General features: G+C 39.7%; 2 protein-coding genes across 2 annotated transcripts; both read right to left on the minus strand.

The window, feature by feature from the left end:
- Positions 1-235: 235 nt before the first annotated feature.
- LOC120039205 (zinc finger protein OZF-like) lies at positions 236-14,608 on the minus strand. Its single transcript, XM_038984696.1, has 2 exons — positions 14,590-14,608; positions 236-1,865 (listed from the first exon to the last, which is right to left on the minus strand). The coding sequence occupies exons 1-2, from the start codon at positions 14,606-14,608 to the stop codon at positions 682-684; spliced, it is 1,203 nt and encodes a 400-aa protein (XP_038840624.1). The 3' UTR covers positions 236-681.
- Positions 14,609-16,534: 1,926 nt separating this feature from the next.
- LOC120039206 (zinc finger protein 239-like) lies at positions 16,535-18,848 on the minus strand. The gene is made up of 2 exons (XM_038984697.1): positions 18,819-18,848; positions 16,535-18,108 (listed from the first exon to the last, which is right to left on the minus strand). Exons 1-2 carry the CDS (start codon positions 18,846-18,848, stop codon positions 17,065-17,067), a joined length of 1,074 nt encoding a protein of 357 aa, XP_038840625.1. The 3' UTR covers positions 16,535-17,064.
- Between the last annotated feature and the right edge of the window lie 843 nt (positions 18,849-19,691).

Raw genomic sequence — 19,691 nt, forward strand, 5'->3', positions numbered from 1 at the left:
CTGTCAGCAACGGGTGTGGCTGAAATAGCCGAATCCACTAATTTGAAGGGGTGTCCACATACTTTAGTATATAAAGTGCAGTTTGTACCTTCTTAAGTATGTCAGGGCTTGACATTGTCTTTTTTTGCCACTTGTCCACTTGTCCAAATTATTTGTACTTTTCCAATAGTTAAAAATAATGATCTGAAACTGAAAATTCTGTAGTAGTAAAAAAAAGAACTATTGACTGATGCAATTTGATCATTCTTGTTATTTTAATAATGTACAACGCCTGACTCTCTAACAACATGGAAAATATAACAAACTGAATCTGCAGAAAGTACATCAGTGAGTTTGACATTTTCCTTTGTGGGGCAGAACTGATGAATGACCGTATAATACGAATAGAATAACAACCTATGACAGACTAATTCAATCTGCTAGACGTGTGTTGACCTCACAACAGAAACATACATAAATAAAAGAGATCATCTCTAAAACACAGTGATTAAAATGTCACAGAACACAATGAAGTTTAAGTCCACATGTCAGTGAATAACACATACCAATTTATATTCTATAACAGATAATTTACTTATGAATGATGTATGTGGTGGAAGCTAAATATAAAACAGTACCGGCACCTATTTCAGTCCAAGTCAAGCAATGAGATGAAAATTGAGTGATGGAGTGATTTTAATCTTATCCGGTCTGAGAGAACTGATGAGGCATCTCTCCTTTATGTTGACGTTGGTGTGTTTTTAAGTTGCTCTCTTGAGAGTAACTCTTCCCACAGTCAGAGCAGTAGTAAGGCTTCTCTCCTGTGTGTATACGTTGGTGTGTTTTTAAGTTGCTCTCTTGAGAGAAACTCTTCTCACAGACAGAGCAGTAGTAAGGCTTCTCTCCTGTGTGTATACGTTGGTGTGTTTTTAAATGGTTCTGTTGAGAGAAACTCTTCCCACAGTCAGAGCAGATGTAAGGCTTTTCTCCAGTGTGTGTTCTCTGGTGAACTTGTAGATCAGATGATGTTGTGAAGCATTTTCCACAGTCAGAGCAGGAGTAAGGCTTCTCTCCTGTGTGTAGACGTTGGTGTTTTTTTAAGATACCCTGGTGGGAGAAACTCTTCCTACAGTCAGAGCAGTAGTAACGCTTCGTTCCTGTATGTATACGTTCATGTGATTTTAAGGTATCCAATCGAGAGAAACTCTTCCCACAGTCAGAGCAGTAGTAAGGCTTCTCTCCTGTGTGTATACGTTGGTGTGATTTTAAATGGTTCTGTTGAGAGAAACTCTTCCCACAGTCAGAGCAGGAGAACGGCTTCTCTCCTGCATGTATACGTTGGTGTGCTTTAAAGTTACACAGGTGGGAGAAACTCTTCCTACAGTCAGAGCAGAAGTAAGGCTTCTCTCCTGTGTGTATACGTTGGTGTGATTTTAAATGGTTCTGTTGAGAGAAACTCTTCCCACAGTCAGAGCAGGAGAACGGCTTCTCTCCTGCATGTATACGTTGGTGTGCTTTAAAGTTACACAGGTGGGAGAAACTCTTCCCACAGTCAGAGCAGATATAAGGCTTTTCTCCAGTGTGTGTTCTCTGATGAACTGTTAACTCAGATGATGTTGTGAAGCATTTTCCACAGTACGAGCAGGAGTAAGGCTTCTCTCCTGTGTGCACTCTCTGATGAAGTGTCAGAGCCCTTGATGTTGTGAAATTCTTCCCACAGTCAGTACAGGAATACAGATTGTCTCCTGTGTGTATTTTTAAGTGTACTTTTAGCTTTGATAGAATTGGAAAATTCTCCTCACAATGTGGGCAGTGGTGAGACCTCTTAGCTCTGTGATCTTCCTGCTGTGTCTCTCTGGATGTAGAGAATGTCTCAACACGGTCTCCTGTGTAAACATCAGAAGAACCAGTCAGTTGGTGTGATATACAGTACCAGTCAAAAGTTTGAACACCTACTCATTCAGGTGTTTTTCTTTATTTTTACTATTTCTACATTGTAGAATAATAGTGAAGACAACAAAAATATATTTTCAATTTTTCAAAGTAGCCACCCTTTGCCTTGATGAAAGCTTTGCATTCTCTCAACCAGCTTCATGAGGAAGTCACCTGGAATGCATTTCAATGAACAGGTGTGCCTTGTTAAAAGTTAATTTGTGGAATTTCTTTCCTTCTTAATGCATTTGAGCTAATCACCTGTGTTGTGACAAGGTAGGGGTGGTATACAGAAGATAGCCCTAAACAGCTCAAATAAGCAAAGAGAAATTACAGTCCATCATTACTTTAAGACATGAAGGTCACTCAATACGGAACATTTCAAGAACTTTTAAAGTTTCTTCAAGTGCAGTCACAAAATCCATCAAGTGCAATGATGAAACTGTCTCTCATGAGGACAACCATAGGAAAGGAAGACCCAGAGTTACCTCTGCTGCAGAGGATAAGTTCATTAGAATAACTGCACCTCAGATTGCAGCCCAAAGAAATGCTTCACAGAGTTCAAGTAACAGACACATCTCAACATCAACTGTTCAGAGGAGACTGGCGTGAATCAGGCCTTCATGGTCGAATTGATGCAAATAAACCACTACTAAAGGACACCAATATGAAGAAGAGAATTACTTGGGCCAAGAAACACGAGCAATGGATATTAGACTGGGGGAAGTCTGTCCTTTGGTCTGTCCTTTTGGTTCCAATCGCCATGTCTTTCTGAGACGTGGTGTGGGTGAACGGATGCTCTCCGCATGTGTGGTTCCCAACGTGAAGCAATGGAGGCTTTGCTGGTGACACTGTCAGTGATTTATTTAGAATTCAAAGCCACACTTAACCAGCATGGCTACCGGTGTGCTCTAGTAAGAAGACCACTTTGTGCAGCTCACCCTGCACTATCAGCTCTAATGTACATAATATAAGTCTACCTGATAAGCTTCTCAGTAAAGCATTAAAAACAATCAAGCAACCCAGAAAAGTGAAAAAAATAGCCCATATGAACATATGTAGCCTAAGAAACAAGGTCCATGAAGTCAATAACTTGCTAGTAACAGATGACATTCATATTCTGACACTCACGAGATAATACATTTGATGATACAGTGGCAGCAATACATGGTTATAACATTTACTGAAAAGACAGAAATGCCAACAGAGGCGTGTTGCGGTCTATATTCAGAACCACATTCCTGTAAAGCTTAGAGACGATCTGATGTTAAATACTGTTGAAGTAATATGGTTACAGGTTCATCTGCCTCACTTAAAGCCCATTCTGGTGGGAAGCTGCTATAGACCACCAGGTGCTAACAGTCAGTATCTGGATAACATGTGAAACATTGACTGGCTCTCATCAAGCTGCCCACTCAACAACAAAAAATCTAAATGTAACCAGTCAGTCAACCTACCAGGGTATTTACAAACAGCACAGGAATGAAACAGGTATTGATCACATCTTTACTAATGCTGCAGAAATGTGCTTTAAAGCAGTATCCACATCTACAGGATGTATTGATCACAATATAATAAACATATCTAGGAAAACCAAAGCTCCAAAGGTTGGGCCTAATATAGTGTATAAGAGGTCATACAATAAGTTTTGTAGTGATTCATATGTTGATGATGTAAAGAATATTTGCTGGTCTGGTGTGTAATGAGGAGCAGCCAGAAGCTGCACTTCACACATTTATAAAATTGCTTATTGCAGTTACTAATAAGCACGCACCCATTAAGAAAATGACTGTAAAGACTTAAATCTCCTTGGATTGATGAGGTATTGAAAAATTGTATTGTTGAGAGGGATGAGGCAAAAGGAATGGCAAATAAGTCTGGCAGCCCAACTGATTGGCAAAATGTAATGTAAATTAAGAAATCATGTGACTAAACTAAAGAAAAAGTAACTACACTATGAAACAAAGATAAATGACATAAAGAATGATAGTAAAAAGCTTTGGGGCACCTTAAATGAAATTCTGGGGGAAAAAAGCCAACTCGGCTCCTTCATTCATTGGATCAGAAGCTCATTCATCACAAAACCAACTGATATTGCCAACTACTGTAATGATTTTCTTCATTGGCAAGATAAGCAAACTTAGGGATGACACGCCAGCAACAAACGCTGACGCTACACATCCAAGTATATCTGACCAAATTATGGAAGACAAGAAATGTACTTTTGAAATCGGGGCCGATTTCAAGTTTTCATAACAATTGGAAATCGGTATTTTTGGGCACCGATTTGCCGATTATTTATTTATTTTACACCTTTATTTAATCTTTATTTAACTAGGCAAGTCAGTTGAGAACACATTCTTATTTTCAATGACGGCCTAGGAACGAGGCAGAACGACAGATTTTTAACCTTGTCAGCTCGGGGGATCCAATCTTACAACCTTACAGTTAACTAGTCCAATGCTCTAACACCTGATTACATTGCACTCCACGAGGAGCCTGCCTGTTAGCGAATGCAGTAAGCTAAGGTAAGTTGCTAGCTAGCATTAAACTTATCTTATAAAAAACAATCAATCAATGACTGTCATTGCTCCAATGTGTACTTAACCATAAACATCAATGCCTTTCTTAAAATCAATACACAAGTATATATTTTTAAACCTGCATATTTAGCTAAAAGAAATCCAGGTTAGCAGGCAATATTAACCAGGTGAAATTGTGTCATTTCTCTTGCGTTCATTGCACGCAGAGTCAGGGTATATGCAACAGTTTGGGCCGCCTGGCTCTTTGCGAACTAATTTGCCAGAATTATGACAACATTGAAGGTTGTGCAATGTAACAGGAATATTTAGACTCATGGATGCCACCCGTTAGATAAAATACGGAACGGAATAAATGTTTTGTTTTCGAGGTGATAGTTTCCAGATTAGCCAAAGGTATATGGTTTAGAGAGAAATAGTCGACGCGTTATAATTCCTGTAATAACTTGCGGCTGAACTTGAAAGGGGTTCCTTCGTTATTTTACCGTTCATGTCTTCCATAGAGAATGTCTTGATCTACTTCAAATAAGGTCTGTGTTTCGTGCAGGCTTAAACCGCCTCGACGTTTTGATACCCGTGTAAATCTCACTAGGATAAGGTAACGTTTGTCAACATATTTTCATAAATCCACTCTACAAAAAAATGTATCTTCGCTTATATTTAGCCAATATTGATCAGAGTTACCTTGTCCTATGGATATCTACACAGTTATAAAATTGGCACGGTGATGTAAGCCTACACGAAACACAGACCTTATTTTAAGTGAATCCAAAAATAAACCACTTTTCAGATTTTGCTAGAATGTGTCATGGGAATTATGACTCGCACTTTGGTTGTCAATTCTTACCATGCCCATTATTAAAATAGGATTTCCTGCATATAGAAATTAAAGTTTTTGTTTTCAACATTCATCACAGGTAACTTAAACTCTAGTTTTATTCAAACAGTTGAGAGTATTTGTCTCCTAAGCAGACTCTTCAGTATCATTGTCACTTCAGAGCTGTGTGCGTGTGTGTATTTTTGTATTATATTAAGTTAAAATAAAAGTGTTCATTGTTCATTCAGTATTGTTGCAATTGTCATTATTACAAAAATGTGTGTGTGTGTATGATATATATATTTAAAAATAAATGTTTTTTTAATAAATCGGCCGATTAATCGGTATCGGCTTTTTTTGTCCTCCAATAATCGGTATCGGCATTGAAAAATCATAATCGGTCGACCTCTACTTATGACCCAGTCTAATTTATGAGGAACCTGCTGTTACCATGAGAAACAGATTTCCCAATCTCCTCCTCCTCTTCTTCATCTTTAATGTTGACATTCAGCTCCAGTGTTTGACTGCAGTCTTCCAGCGTCACTGATGCCATCTCTGGATCCTGCAGTGCAAACTGGGCTCCACTGTCACAATCAGGACCCGGTGACTGTAGGTTTGGACTCAGTGTGGAAGGAGAGTGGCAGGCTGGGATTGTCCTCTGTTGATGTTACAAACCTCAGACTTAATCTGAGTCAGCCTGTAGTAGTAAGGACAAACAGAAAACAATCTTGACAGTTCTGGCGCTTTCTTTGTCCTCCAAAAATGTATTATCTTTTTTGTTGTTCAATTCTCTCATTACAATAGATCAGGTAGTTAAACATTGACAACAAAACATTAATTCAAAACATTAGACAGAAAGTTCAGACTTTAACCTGTTATGGCTGCAAGGGGCAGTATTGAGTAGCCAGTTAAATCGTGCCCATTTCAAACGGCCTCGTACTCAATTCTTGCTCGTACAATATGCATATTATTATTACTATTGGATAGAAAACACTCTCTAGTTTCTAAAACCGTTTGAATTATTTCTCTGAGTGAAACAGAAGTCATTCTGCAGCACACTTCCTGACCAGGAAGTGGAATGTCAGAAATCGATGCTCTGTTCAACTTCCTGCCTATACATGGGCATGATACGTAAGAGTCTACATACACTTCATACACCTTCCCCTGGTTGTCAAGAGGCGGTGAGAGAAATTTTTTCGTGTTTATCTTGGTCTGAGGTGGAATTAAAGCTCTTTGTTTGACGTGACCGTCCACTTCCTGTTTCTGGAGCGCGCGAAAGAGGACATGGATTTGCCTTCTGTTTTGCTCTCGTTATGGACGACTAACATCTCCGTCTTAGATTTTATTTGATACATGTGACCATATCATCGTAAAGTATGTTTTTTCAATATAGTTCAATCAGATTATTGAAATTTTTTCGGGAGTTTTGCCGTGTTCCGTTCTCTGACTTTGTTTACGTTGGAGAGATCTGTGCCACTTGGCAAGTGCGCTTCCTAAATCGAGAGGGAAAATGAAGGTTCTAAATCCAAACACCGACTGTTCTGGACAAAGGACACCTTGTCCAACATTCTGATGAAAGATCAGCAAAAGTAAGAAACATTTTATGATGCTATTTCATATATCTGTCGAACTGTGTACTAGTCGTGGGCGGCCAACGTTTTGGCTACTCTAAGCTATACCGAAGCTGCATAACGTAATGAAGTTATTTTTAGAATTCTAACACTGTGATTTCATTAATAACTAATGGATCTATCATTTCCTATACAACATGTATTTTTTAGTTATGTTTATGAATAGCTATTTGGTCAGAATATGTGTGTCAGAAAAAGTGTCAGTAAAATATCCGAACGTTGTGGGAAATAGTAGCTACGTTAGCATAATGGGTAACCACTGATTTCAGCTCTAAATATGCACATTTTTGAACAAAACATAAGTGTATGTATAACCTGATGTTATAGGACTGTCATCTGAGGAAGAAAATCAAGGTTAGTCAAAAATTATATATCTTTTGCCTGTTTGTTACGATCGCTTACTTTTGCTACTGGGAAATTGCTTGTGTTTTTGGCTATTGTGGCTACGCTAATATAACGCTATATTGTGTTTTCGCTGTAAAACACTTGATAAATCGGAAATATTGTCTGGAATCACAAGATGCCTGTCTTTCAATTGCTGTACACTATGTATTTTTCAGAAATGTTTTATGATGAGTAATTAGGTATTTGACGTTGGTGTCTGTAAATATTATGGCTGCTTTCGGTGCAATTTCTGAATGTAGCTGCAATGTAAACTATGATTTATACCTGAAATATGCAAATTTTTCTAACAAAACATATGCTATACAATAAATATGTTATCAGACTGTCATCTGATGAAGTTTTTTCTTGGTTAGTGGCTATTTATATCTTTATTTGGTCGAATTTGTGATAGCTACTGATGGAGTAAAAAACTGTTGGAGTAAAAAAAAGTGGTGTCTTTTGCTAACGTGGTTAGCTAATAGATTTACATATTTTGTCTTCCCTGTAAAACATTTTAAAAATCGGACATGTTGGCTTGATTCACAAGATGTGTACCTTTCATATGCTGTATTGGACTTGTTAATGTGTGAAAGTTAAATATTTTAAAAAATATATCTTTTGAATTTCGCGCCCTGCACTTTGAGCTGGCTGTTGTCATAAGTGTACCGGTGTCAGCCTTGCACGCCAAACAGGTTAAATGACCCAAAGTAAGAGATGGATCTAAATGTCCAGAATGGTTACCTGGAGGAAAATGGGGGTTATGTTTTTTCAATGTCAGTCAAGGAGAGGGTTGAGAATTGTTTTAATCTAGTCCAGAAGAGGGTCATGTCATTTGTAATTGATGAAATGTCAATATTTCTCAGTGTTTTACAATTACTTGCTTATTAGGCTTTATAAACTGGGTGGTACGAACCCTGAACGCTGATTGGCTATATATCAATGTGTGCCCGATGCCGCCCCTCATCTCTGATTCTCTGCTGGGCGTGCAATATCAAGTGTGCCAATAGGCTATTTAGTGTGGTGTCAATCAAATGATCCATAGCCTATAGGCTAAAGCAGGGCTGTCCAACCCTGTTCCTGGAGAGCAACCCTCCTGTAGGTTTTAACTCCAACCATGTTTCTGGAGAGCTACCCTCCTGTAGGTTTTAACTCCAACCCTGTTCCTGGAGAGATACCCTCCTGTAGGTTTTAACTCCAACCCTGTTCCTGGAGAGCTACCCTCCTGTAGGTTTTAACTCCAACCCTGTTGGTTCAATTTATCAACCAGCTAATTATTAGAATCAGGTGTGCTAGATTAGGGTTGGAGCTAAAGCCTACAGGACTGTAGCTCTCCAGGAACAGGGTTGGAGAGCCCTGGGCTATAGGATACGATGTGCATGCTGGGAGAAGCACAGAGCAAAGTTATAATGTGGTTCTAGGATAGTTGCTGGGATGGTGTAAATACAACTAGGCTGTATTACACACTGCAAAGGTTATTCCAACCCTCAGCCCCGACTTGCTCAGCTTGTTGATCCAATACCTTTTAAAAAAATGCTGCCTAACCAATGGCTGTGCTGTGTATGCCTATCCTAACCAATGGCTGTGCTGTGTCGGCCTATCCTAACCAATGGCTGTGCTGTGTCGGCCTATCCTAACCAATGGCTGTGCTGTGTCGGCCTATCCTAACCAATGGCTGTGCTGTGTCGGCCTATGGTGGCAGTTGAGGAAGAGAGTGAAAGGTTTCTTCACATTTTGTTGTTGATTAGACCTAGTCCCCCCCAAAACATAATCACTATCTTGAACGCGGACTAGCCTATTCCTCCACCCACCATGCACTCTTTAAATAGCCTACCTCCATGTCAGTGAAGGGCTGTTGAGTTAAAAGCCAGACTCCACTTGAGGGGGGGTGAGGGGGTACGAGAGGGGGTGTGAGGGGTTAAGAGAGGGGGTGTGAGGCGGTATGAGGGGTTATGCCATAGGCCTCTTTTAGTGAAGAAGATGTCAAAAAGCACAGGCCCCTTGTTAGATTAACATGAAGAAAATAAAACTGATCTGATTATATAAAGTGGTCTATAACACTGTTTTGGTCCACGCTGCTTTATGCTACAAACAAGCTGTAAAACTACCAGGAAATACTTTCCTTTGTTTCTTTGACATTCAGAGGCTGAGATATAACCCTCTATAGCCCAGGAGACAAAAATATGACTTTTCTTGGGAAGTAATCTAATTCTGTCACTACCAATTGATTAAGCTATTTAGCTTCTGTACAATAGAAGACGTTTAAACCCAGACAGCTTTTAGGGAAATACTTGTTGGGTTAAAGACACAGAATGAGAGTAGCCAGCAGTGAGAGATGTACATTTCTCTGCTAAAAGACTGGATGGTCAATCCGATATCTGAAGTGGCCATACAGTATTTACTGCAGATGCATCTTCCGCAGACATCCGGGCTTTTATACTTCTTGCGCTTAACGGAGCAGAGCTGTTGTCAAGGAAGTGAGTTTGTGTTTATACTGGACCTCCCGCCCTACCTACCGCCAACCAAACATGTCAGATGGTCTCAGATTTAGTTATTTGCAAACAGGGACAGTTTCGTTGTAAATGAGACACATTGATTTGGCATTGGAGAAATATAAGATGAACACATAGGCATCTCTCTCTCTCTCTCTCTCCATTCTTAGCCTGTGTGGAAATAAAACATATTTGGCTAATACGTAAAATGACGTACACCTGCATGAAATGTTTATAAAATGCTTTTTTCCCCCTCAGACCTGCAAATACGACGATAGATTAATGGAATGATTTTACCATAAAATAGATGTATCCACCCCTACTCTTGTTCACGGTGGTCTGCGAACCCACAAACATCTGGCCCGCAGCACTGTACGCTATCAAAATTCCTGCGTTGCCATGCAACGCTTACAGGACGAAGAACAGTTTCTAAAATGGCATATCTAAAGGCTCTGGTCTGTCAATAAGTGAGGGTAAACGGTAGACATGTTCTCTACTATCCACTTTGTTTTAATAATTATTTTGGGGTATAGAGGGGGCGTCTTTTTTTTTCAAGCGTTCAGAGGGTTTATGTCTAATATATTTTGCTGACAGGACGGCCTCCATTTTCCTTTCAGATATCGATTTTTCTCCATGTAACCCTTATTAAAAATGTTCACTCTACGTGCAGTTAAGCTATAGCAGACTTACTCAAATTCACGTTAATGCATAAATTACGAAATAAACAATTAATACAACGTTGCAGTTTGAGTCAGCACTATGTAATATTTTCCACTATTTTACTCGCAACCGACTGTATTTCCCAATCACACCACAGTAACAATTATAGATAAATATAGAAACTGAATGTGTCTGAATGTTGTTACAGTGACATGTAGAAATCAGATGAACATGACATTCTGCTTCTAAACAGCAAAACAACCCTGAAATTGTCTCTCTGGTGCAGCCGCACCGCCTGCAAGTCTATTGACTCAGACCGAGAGGCGCCGCCATTTTACCAGCTCATGAACATATATAAAATACATGTGAAATCAATTGATTCTTTATGAAATTACATTGACGAAATAATGTACATTCATTCACTCTGACAAACCCCAAAGTCTAAACTTAACTAGCTAGATAAAATCGTTTTTAATCACGTTCTATCCTCACTATGTTTAGCACAAAAATAACACGTCATTAAACCTTTAACAAACGCGATAATACATTGACGGATTTATTACGTGACATGTTCTTTCGATATTAGAAAGTGTAAACGTGCTATTACATACCTTTAGTAATACTTTTGAAACGGACACACGCACTATAGTCTTCAGAGCACAGTTCCGCAGACTTCATTGTGTCTGGAGCCTGCCCGGAACTTCCTGTTTCCCGACTTTAGATAGATAGATAGATTAGATAGATTAGATAGATAGATAGATAGATAGATAGATAGATAGATAGATAGATAGATAGATAGATAGATAGATAGATAGATAGATAGATAGATAGTAAATCTCAGTAAGACCAAAATAATGGTGTTCCAAAAAAGGTCCAGTCACCAGGACCACAAATTCCATCTAGACACCGTTGCCCTAGAGCACACAAAAAACTATACATACCTCGGCCTAAACATCAGCACCACAGGTAACTTCCACAAAGCTGTGAACGATCTGAGAGACAAGGCAAGAAGGGCCTTCTATGCCATCAAAAGGAACATAAATTTCAACATACCAATTAGGATCTGGCTAAAAATACTTGAATCAGTCATAGAGCCCATTGCCCTTTATGGTTGTGAGGTCTGGGGTCCGCTCACCAACCAAGATTTCACAAAATGGGACAAACACCAAATTGAGACTCTGCATGCAGAATTCTGCAAAAATATCCTCCGTGTACAACGTAGAACACCAAATAATGCATGCAGAGCAGAATTAGGCCGATACCCACTAATTATCAAAATCCAGAAAAGAGCCGTTAAATTCTACAACCACCTAAAAGGAAGCGATTCCCAAACCTTCCATAACAAAGCCATCACCTACAGAGAGATGAACCTGGAGAAGAGTCCCCTAAGCAAGCTGGTCCTAGGGCTCTGTTCACAAACACAAACACACCCCACAGAGCCCCAGGACAACAGCACAATTAGACCCAACCAAATCATGAGAAAACAAAAAGATAATTACTTGACACATTGGAAAGAATTAACAAAAAAACAGAGCAAACTAGAATGCTATTTGGCCCTAAACAGAGAGTACACAGTGGCAGAATACCTGACCACTGTGACTGACCCAAACTTAAGGAAAGCTTTGACTATGTACAGACTCAGTGAGCATAGCCTTGCTATTGAGAAAGGCCGCCGTAGGCAGACATGGCTCTCAAGAGAAGACAGGCTATGTGCACACTGCCCACAAAATGAGGTGGAAACTGAGCTGCACTTCCTAACCTCCTGCCCAATGTATGACCATATTAGAGAGACATATTTCCCTCAGATTACACAGATCCACAAAGAATTTGAAAACAAATCCAATTTTGATAAACTCCCATATCTACTGGGAGAAATTCCACAGTGTGCCATCACAGCAGCAAGATTTGTGACCTGTTGCCACAAGAAAAGGGCAACCAGTGAAGAACAAACACCATTGTAAATACAACCCATATTTATGCTTATTTATTTTAACTTGTGTGCTTTAACCATTTGTACATTGTTACAACACTGTATATATATAATATAACATTTGTAATGTCTTTATTGTTTTGAAACTTCTGTATGTGTAATGTTTACTGTTAATTTGTATTGTTTATTTCACTTTTGTATAATATCTACCTCACTTGCTTTGGCAATGTTAACACATGTTTCCCATGCCAATAAAGCCCCTTGAATTGAAATAAATAGATAGATAGATAGATAGATAGATAGATAGATAGATAGATAGATAGATAGATAGATAGATAGATAGATAGATAGATAGATAGATAGATAGATAGATAGATAGATAGATAGATAGATAGATAGATAGATAGATAGATAGATTACACAGATCCACAAAGAATTTGAAAACAAATCCAATTTTGATAAACTCCCATATCTACTGGGAGAAATTTCACAGTGTGCCATCACAGCAGCAAGATTTGTGACCTGTTGCCACAAGAAAAGGGCAACCAGTGAAGAACAAACACCATTGTAAATACAACCCATATTTATGCTTATTTATTTTAACTTGTGTGCTTTAACCATTTGTACATTGTTACAACACTGTATATATATAATATAACATTTGTAATGTCTTTATTGTTTTGAAACTTCTGTATGTGTAATGTTTACTGTTAATTTGTATTGTTTATTTCACTTTTGTATAATATCTACCTCACTTGCTTTGGCAATGTTAACACATGTTTCCCATGCCAATAAAGCCCCTTGAATAGAATAGAATAGAATAGAATAGAATAGAATAGAAAGATAGATAGATAGATAGATAGATAGATAGATAGATAGATAGATAGATAGATAGATAGATAGATAGATAGATAGATAGATAGATAGATAGATAGATAGATAGATATAGTTGAAGTCGGAAGTTTACATACACCTTAGCCAAATATATTGGAACTCAATTCCTGACATTTAATCCTGGTAAAAAAATTCCCGTCTTAGGTCAATTAGGATCACCACTTTATTTTAAGAATGTGAAATGTCAGAATAATAGCAGAGATAATGATTTATTTTAGATTTTATTTCTTTCATCACATTTCCAGTGGGTCAGAAGTTTACATACACTCAATTAGTATTTGGTAGCATTGCCTTTAATTTTTTTCACTTGGGTCAAACGTTTTGGGTAGCCTTCCACAAGCTTCCCACAATAAGTTGGGTGAATTTTGGCCCATTCCTCCTGACAGAGCTGGTGTAACTGAGTCAGGTTTGTAGGCCTCCTTGCTCGCACACGCTTTATCAGTTCTGCACACAAATTTTCTATAGGATTGAGGTCAGGGCTTTGTGATGGCCACTCCAATACCTTGACTGTGTTGTCCTTAAGCCATTTTGCCACAACTTTGGAAGTATGCTTGGGGTCATTGTCCATTTGGAAGACCCATTTGCGACCAAGCTTTAACTTCCTGACTGATGTCTTGAGATGTTGCTTCAATATATCCACATAATTTCCCTTCCTCTTGATGCCATCTATTTTGTGAAGTGCAGCAGTCCCTCCTGCAGCAAAGCAACATGATGCTGCCACCCCAGTGTTTCACGGTTGGGATGGTGTTCTTCGGCTTGCAAGCCTCCCCCTTTTTCCTCCAAACATAACAATGGTCGTTATGGCCAAACAGTTATATTATTGTTTCATCAGACCAGAGGACGTTTCTCCAAAAAGTACCATCTTTGTCCCCATTTGCAGTTGCAAACCATAGTCTGGCTTTTTTATGGTGGTTTTGGAGCAGTGGCTTCTTCCTTGCTGAGCGGCCTTTCAGGTTACGTCGACATAGGACTTGTTTTACTGTGGATAGATGTACCCGTTTCCTCCAGCATCTTCACAAGGTCCTTTGCTGTTGTTCTGGGATTGATTTGCACTTTTCACACCAAAGTACGTTCATCTCTAGGAGATAGAAATTGCTTTATTACAGACAGAAATACTCCTCAGCCCCCCGACAATCCCGCAGGTGAAGAAGCTGGATGTGGAGGTCATGGGCTGGCCTGGTTACACGTGGTCTGCGGTTGTGAGGCCGGTTGGACAAACCGCCAAATTCTCTGAAAATGATGTTGGAGGCAGCTGATGGTAGAGAAATTAACATTAAATTATCTGGAAATAGCTCTGGTGGACATTCTTGCAGTCAGCAAGCCAATCACAAACCTTGAGACATCTGTGGCATTGTGACAAAACTGCACATTTTAATAAAGTGGCCTTTTATTGTCCAAAGCACAAGGTGCACATGTGTAATGATCATGCGGTTTAATCAGCTTCTTGATATGCCACACCTGTGGATGGATTATCATGGCAAAGGAGAAATGCTCATTAACAGGGATGTAAACAAATGTGCGCACAACATTTGAGAGAAATAAGCTTTTAATGTATTTGGAACATTTCTGGGATGTTTTATTTCAGCTCATGAAACGTGGGACCACCACTTTACATGTTGCGTTTTATACTTTTGTTCAGTGTAGTTGGACAACCTGAACCTGTCAGTCAATAATGGGTTGCTAAAACTCAACATCCGCTACAACAGTTTAAACTATTCAACAACTTATGTGCAAATGTGAAATCCTGTACATTAGTTCTCCCTCTGTATCATGTGAAAGGAAACTCCTATTTCCAGGTCTGAATACATTTTATTATCCTTTTCTCCTGATTAGCTACCTTTTTTTAGCAGCTGGTTCAAGGTTTGGTAGTGGTGGTGGATGGATGAGGCGCTTTACTGGTTACTGGCCAGTTTTTTCCCCCCCCTCATCAATTTACACAAAGCAAAAACAGGTTTTTAGATGTATTTTTGTTTAAAAACTCAAATTTCACATTTACATAAGTATTCAGACCCTTTACTTAGTACTTTGTTGAAGCACGTTTGGCAGTGATTACAGACCCGAGTTTTCTTGGGTATGATGCTACAAGCTTGGCACACCTGTATTTGAGGAGTTTCTCCCATTCTTCTCTGTAGATCCTCTCAAACTCTGTCAGGTTGGATGGGGAGCGTCGCTGCACAGCTATTTTCAGGTCTCTTCATAGATGTTCATTTGGGTTCAAGTCCGGGCTCTGGCTGGGCCACTCAAGGACATTGATACTTGTCCTGAAGTCACTCCTGCATTGCCTTGGCTGTGTACTTAGGGTCGTTGTCCTGTTGGAAGGTGAACCTTCACCTCAGTCTGAGGTCCTGAGCACTCTGGAGCAGGTTTTCGTCAAGGATCTCTCTGTACTTTGTTCCGTTCACCTTTCCCTAAATCTTGACTAGTCTCCCAATCCCTGCCGCTGAAAAACATCCCCACAGCATGATGCTGCTACCACCATGATTTACCGTAGGGATGGTGACAGGTGTCCTCCAGACGTGACACTTGGCATTCAGGCCAAAGAGTTCAATCTTGGTTTCATCAGACCAGAGAATCTTGTTTCTCATGGTCAGAGAGTCCTTTAGGTGCCTTTTGGCAAACTCCAAGCGGACTGTCATGTACCTTTAACTGAAAAGTGGCTTCCGTCTGGCCACTCCACCATAAAGGCCTGAATGGTGGAGTGCTGCAGAGATGGTTGTCCTTCTGGAAGATTATCCCATCTACACAAAGAAACTCTGGAGCTCTGTCAGAGTGACCATCAGGTTCTTGCTCACCTTCCTGACCAAGGCCCTTCTCCCCCGATTGCTCAATTTGGACGGGCGACCAACTCTAGGAAGAGTCGTGGTGGTTCCAAACTTCTTCCATTGAAGAATGATGGAGGCCACTGTGTTCTTGGTTCTTCCTTCAATGCTGCAGAGAGGTTTTGGTACCCATCCCCAGATCTATGCATCAACGCAATCGTGTTTCAGGATCTACTGACAATTAATTTGACGGCTTGGTTTTTGCTCTGACATGCTATGTCAACTGAGGGACCACTATAGACAGGTGTGTTTATTTCCAAATCATGTCCGATCAATTGATTTTACCACAAGTGGCCTCCAATCATCTCAAAGATAATCAATGGAAAAGGGATGCACCTGAGCTCAATTTCAAGTCTCATAGAAAAGGGTCTGAATACTTATGTAAATAAGGTTTCAGTTTTATTTTTAATACATTTGCAAAAATGTAACTATACATTTTAGAATAAGGATGTAAAAAAAAATATGAAAAAGGGAAGGGGTCTGAATACTTTACGGATACACCGTATATATTTTTTTTACCATCCAAAGTTTGGGGCCTAAAACATCAGGGGCTATTGCCCCGAAAGCCCAGGACTAGTAACGCCACTGGATGCAATTATCCAAACACATTCATGATCAGTAACTACAATAACTCATCTAGTTTTAAAGACAATTAATAAAACACATGTATTAACTTCATAAACTGTGTATCATTAAATAAATTTGTAAAATAATCCCCCCAAAACTAGTGGTGAAAAGTGGTCATCACACCATCTCTATCTGATACATGTTGTGAGTACCGGCGCTTGACTTGGGCAGGAACTTACCGGAGCGGAGTACCAGGCCCTCAAATGTTCTACTGCTTGAGCTCCTGTTCCTGTTATAGATTAGCTCAAAAGTTTTGTGGAAGCTAAATAAAAACAGTACCGGCACCCAAAATAAGTACCGGCACCTATTTCAGTCCAAGTCAAGCAATGAGATTAAAATCACTCTATCACTGCATTTAAATCTCAGCTGGTCTGAGAGAACTGACGAGGCTTCTCTCCTTTATGTATACATTGGTGTGTTTTTAATTGGTTCTGAAGAGAGAAACTCTTCTCACAGACAGAGCAGTAGTAAGGCTTCTCTCCTTTATGTTTACGTTGGTGTGTTTTTAAGTTGCTCTCTTGAGAGAAACTCTTCCCACAGACAGAGCAGTAGTAAGGCTTCTCTCCTTTATGTTTACGTTGGTGTGTTTTTAAGTTGCTCTCTTGAGAGAAACTCTTCCCACAGTCAGAGCAGTAGTAAGGCTTCTCTCCTGTGTGTATACGTTGGTGTGTTTTTAAGTTGCTCTGTTGAGAGAAACTCTTCCCACAGTCAAAGCAAGAGTATGGCTTCTCTCCTGTGTGTATACGTTGGTGTGCTTTAAAGCTACCCTGGTGGGAAAAACTCTTCCTACAGTCAGAACAGGAGTAAGGCTTCTTTCCTGTATGGGTACGTCCATGTGACTTTAAGGTATACAATCGGGAGAAACTTTTCCCACAGTCAGAGCAGGAGTATGGCTTCTCTCCTGTATGTATACGTTGGTGTGCTTGAAAGTTACACAGGTGGGAGAAACTCTTCCCACAGTCAGAGCAGATATAAGGCTTTTCTCCAGTGTGTGTTCTCTGATGAACTGTTAGCTCAGATGATGTTGTAAAACATTTTCCACAGTCACAGCAGGAGTAAGGCTTCTCTCCTGTGTGTAGACGTTGGTGTTTTTTGAAGTTGCTCTGTTGAGAGTAACTCTCCCCACAGTACGAGCAGTAGTAAGGCTTCTCTCCAGTGTGCACTCTCTGATGAAGTTTCAGAGCCCTTGATGTTGTGAAGCTCTTCCCACAGTCAGTACAGGAATACAGATTCTCCCCAGTGTGTATTTTTAGGTGTAATTTAAGCTTTGATAGAATTGGGAAAATCTCCTCACAATGTGGGCAGTGGTGAGATCTCTTAGCTCTGTGATCTTCCTGCTGTTGCTCTCTGGATGTAGAGAATGTCTCAACATGGTCTCCTGTGTAAACAACATCAGAAGAACCAGTCTGTTGGTGTGATTTTCATGTCAAATGTATTTTATGAAGCTACATCTGCATAGGTTGCTCTTTGGGGTTTTAGGCTGGGTTTCTGTAAAGAACTTTGTGACAACTGCTGATGTAAAAATGGTTTCATAAAATAAATGTGACATGTATAAGTGCTTTACAGAAACCCAAACTAAAACCCCAAAGAGCAAGCAATGCAGATGTAGAAGCACAGTGGTTAGAAAAATTCCCTAGAAGGAAGAAACCTAGAAAGGAACCAGGCTCTGAGGGGTGGCCAGTCCTCTTCTGGCTGTACTGGGTGACATATGTATTCATATCAGTAGGCTGTACAATACAGGGGAATAAAACTACTCTAAAAGTGGGTAACAGTCAGGGTTAGGGTCAATTCCATTTAAATAACAGTCAATTCAGAAAGTAAACCAAATTCCAATTCTACATTTTCCTAAATGAAAAGCATTGAAGAGAATTGGAATATCAGTCTATTTCCCAAAATATCTGGAATTGACCCCAACCCTGGTAACAGTCGAAGGCAAAAGGGGTGAAAATAACTATCCATAATCATCCTCCACTCACCATCACAAGGGTTAGTAACTACACAGACTCATTTCATAGAACTTTAAAACACTGGCAGTTTGTCTACTTCACTTCTTTAGTCTACTCTCTGATCACTCCAGATCACACATCTCTGAACAACTGGGTTATGTCAGAATTACAGAATGCAACCTATCAATAGACTGGGTCATAACTTATGGAGGTATAACTAATAGATAGAACCTGCTGTTACCATGACTAACAGTTGTCCCAATCTTCTCCTCCTCTTCTTCATCTTTAATGTTGACATTCAGCTCCAGTGTTTGACTGCAGTCTTCCAGCTTCACTGATGCCATCTCTGAATCCTGCAGTGCAAACTGGGCTCCACTGTCACAATCAGGACCCAGTGACTGTAGGTTTCTACTCAGTGTGGAAGGAGAGTGGCAGGCTGGGTTTGTCCTCACTGTTAATGTTACCCTCCTCAGATTTAATCTGAGTCGGCAAGTAGTAATAAAGAGAAATGGAAACAAGTTATTCTCTTGACAGATCTGGCACTTTCTATATTCTCTAAAAATATAAAATATTTTTTATTGTTCAATTCTCTCATTTCAACAGATCAGGTAGCTAAGCATTGACAACAAAACATTCATTCAAAACAGACAAATTCACCCTTTAAATGACCCAACGTAAGAGATGGATCTAAATGTCCAGAATGGTTACCTGGAGGAAAATGAGGGTTATACTTTTTCAATTTCAGTCAAGGGGAGGGTTTAGTATTGTTTTAATCTAGTCCAGAAGAGGGTCATGTCATTGATGGGTGGTTCTTGCCCTGAACACTGATTGGCTGACAGCCATGGTATATTAGACCGTATACCACAAAACATTCCTTTTTACTGTTCTAATTACGTTGGTAACCAGTTTATAATAGCAATAAGGCACCTCAGGGGTTTGTGGTATATGTCCAATATATCAGGGATAAGGGCTGTATCCAGGCCCTCTACAACAGCCCTTATCCCTGGTATATTGGCTATATAACAAACCCCCTCTGGCCTTGA

The sequence above is a fragment of the Salvelinus namaycush genome, unplaced genomic scaffold (assembly GCF_016432855.1).
Source record: "Salvelinus namaycush isolate Seneca unplaced genomic scaffold, SaNama_1.0 Scaffold26, whole genome shotgun sequence".
In the NCBI taxonomy this organism is placed as follows: domain Eukaryota; kingdom Metazoa; phylum Chordata; class Actinopteri; order Salmoniformes; family Salmonidae; genus Salvelinus; species Salvelinus namaycush.

Bases quoted from the DNA above. Each gene is read 5' to 3' on its own strand.
- LOC120039206 (XM_038984697.1), bottom strand. From the start codon at position 18,848: ATGACCCAGTCTATTGATAGGTTGCATTCT. The intron at 18,109-18,818 runs GTAATTCTGACA...TCACACCAACAG, and splicing joins CTATTGATAGGTTGCATTCT to ACTGGTTCTTCTGATGTTGT.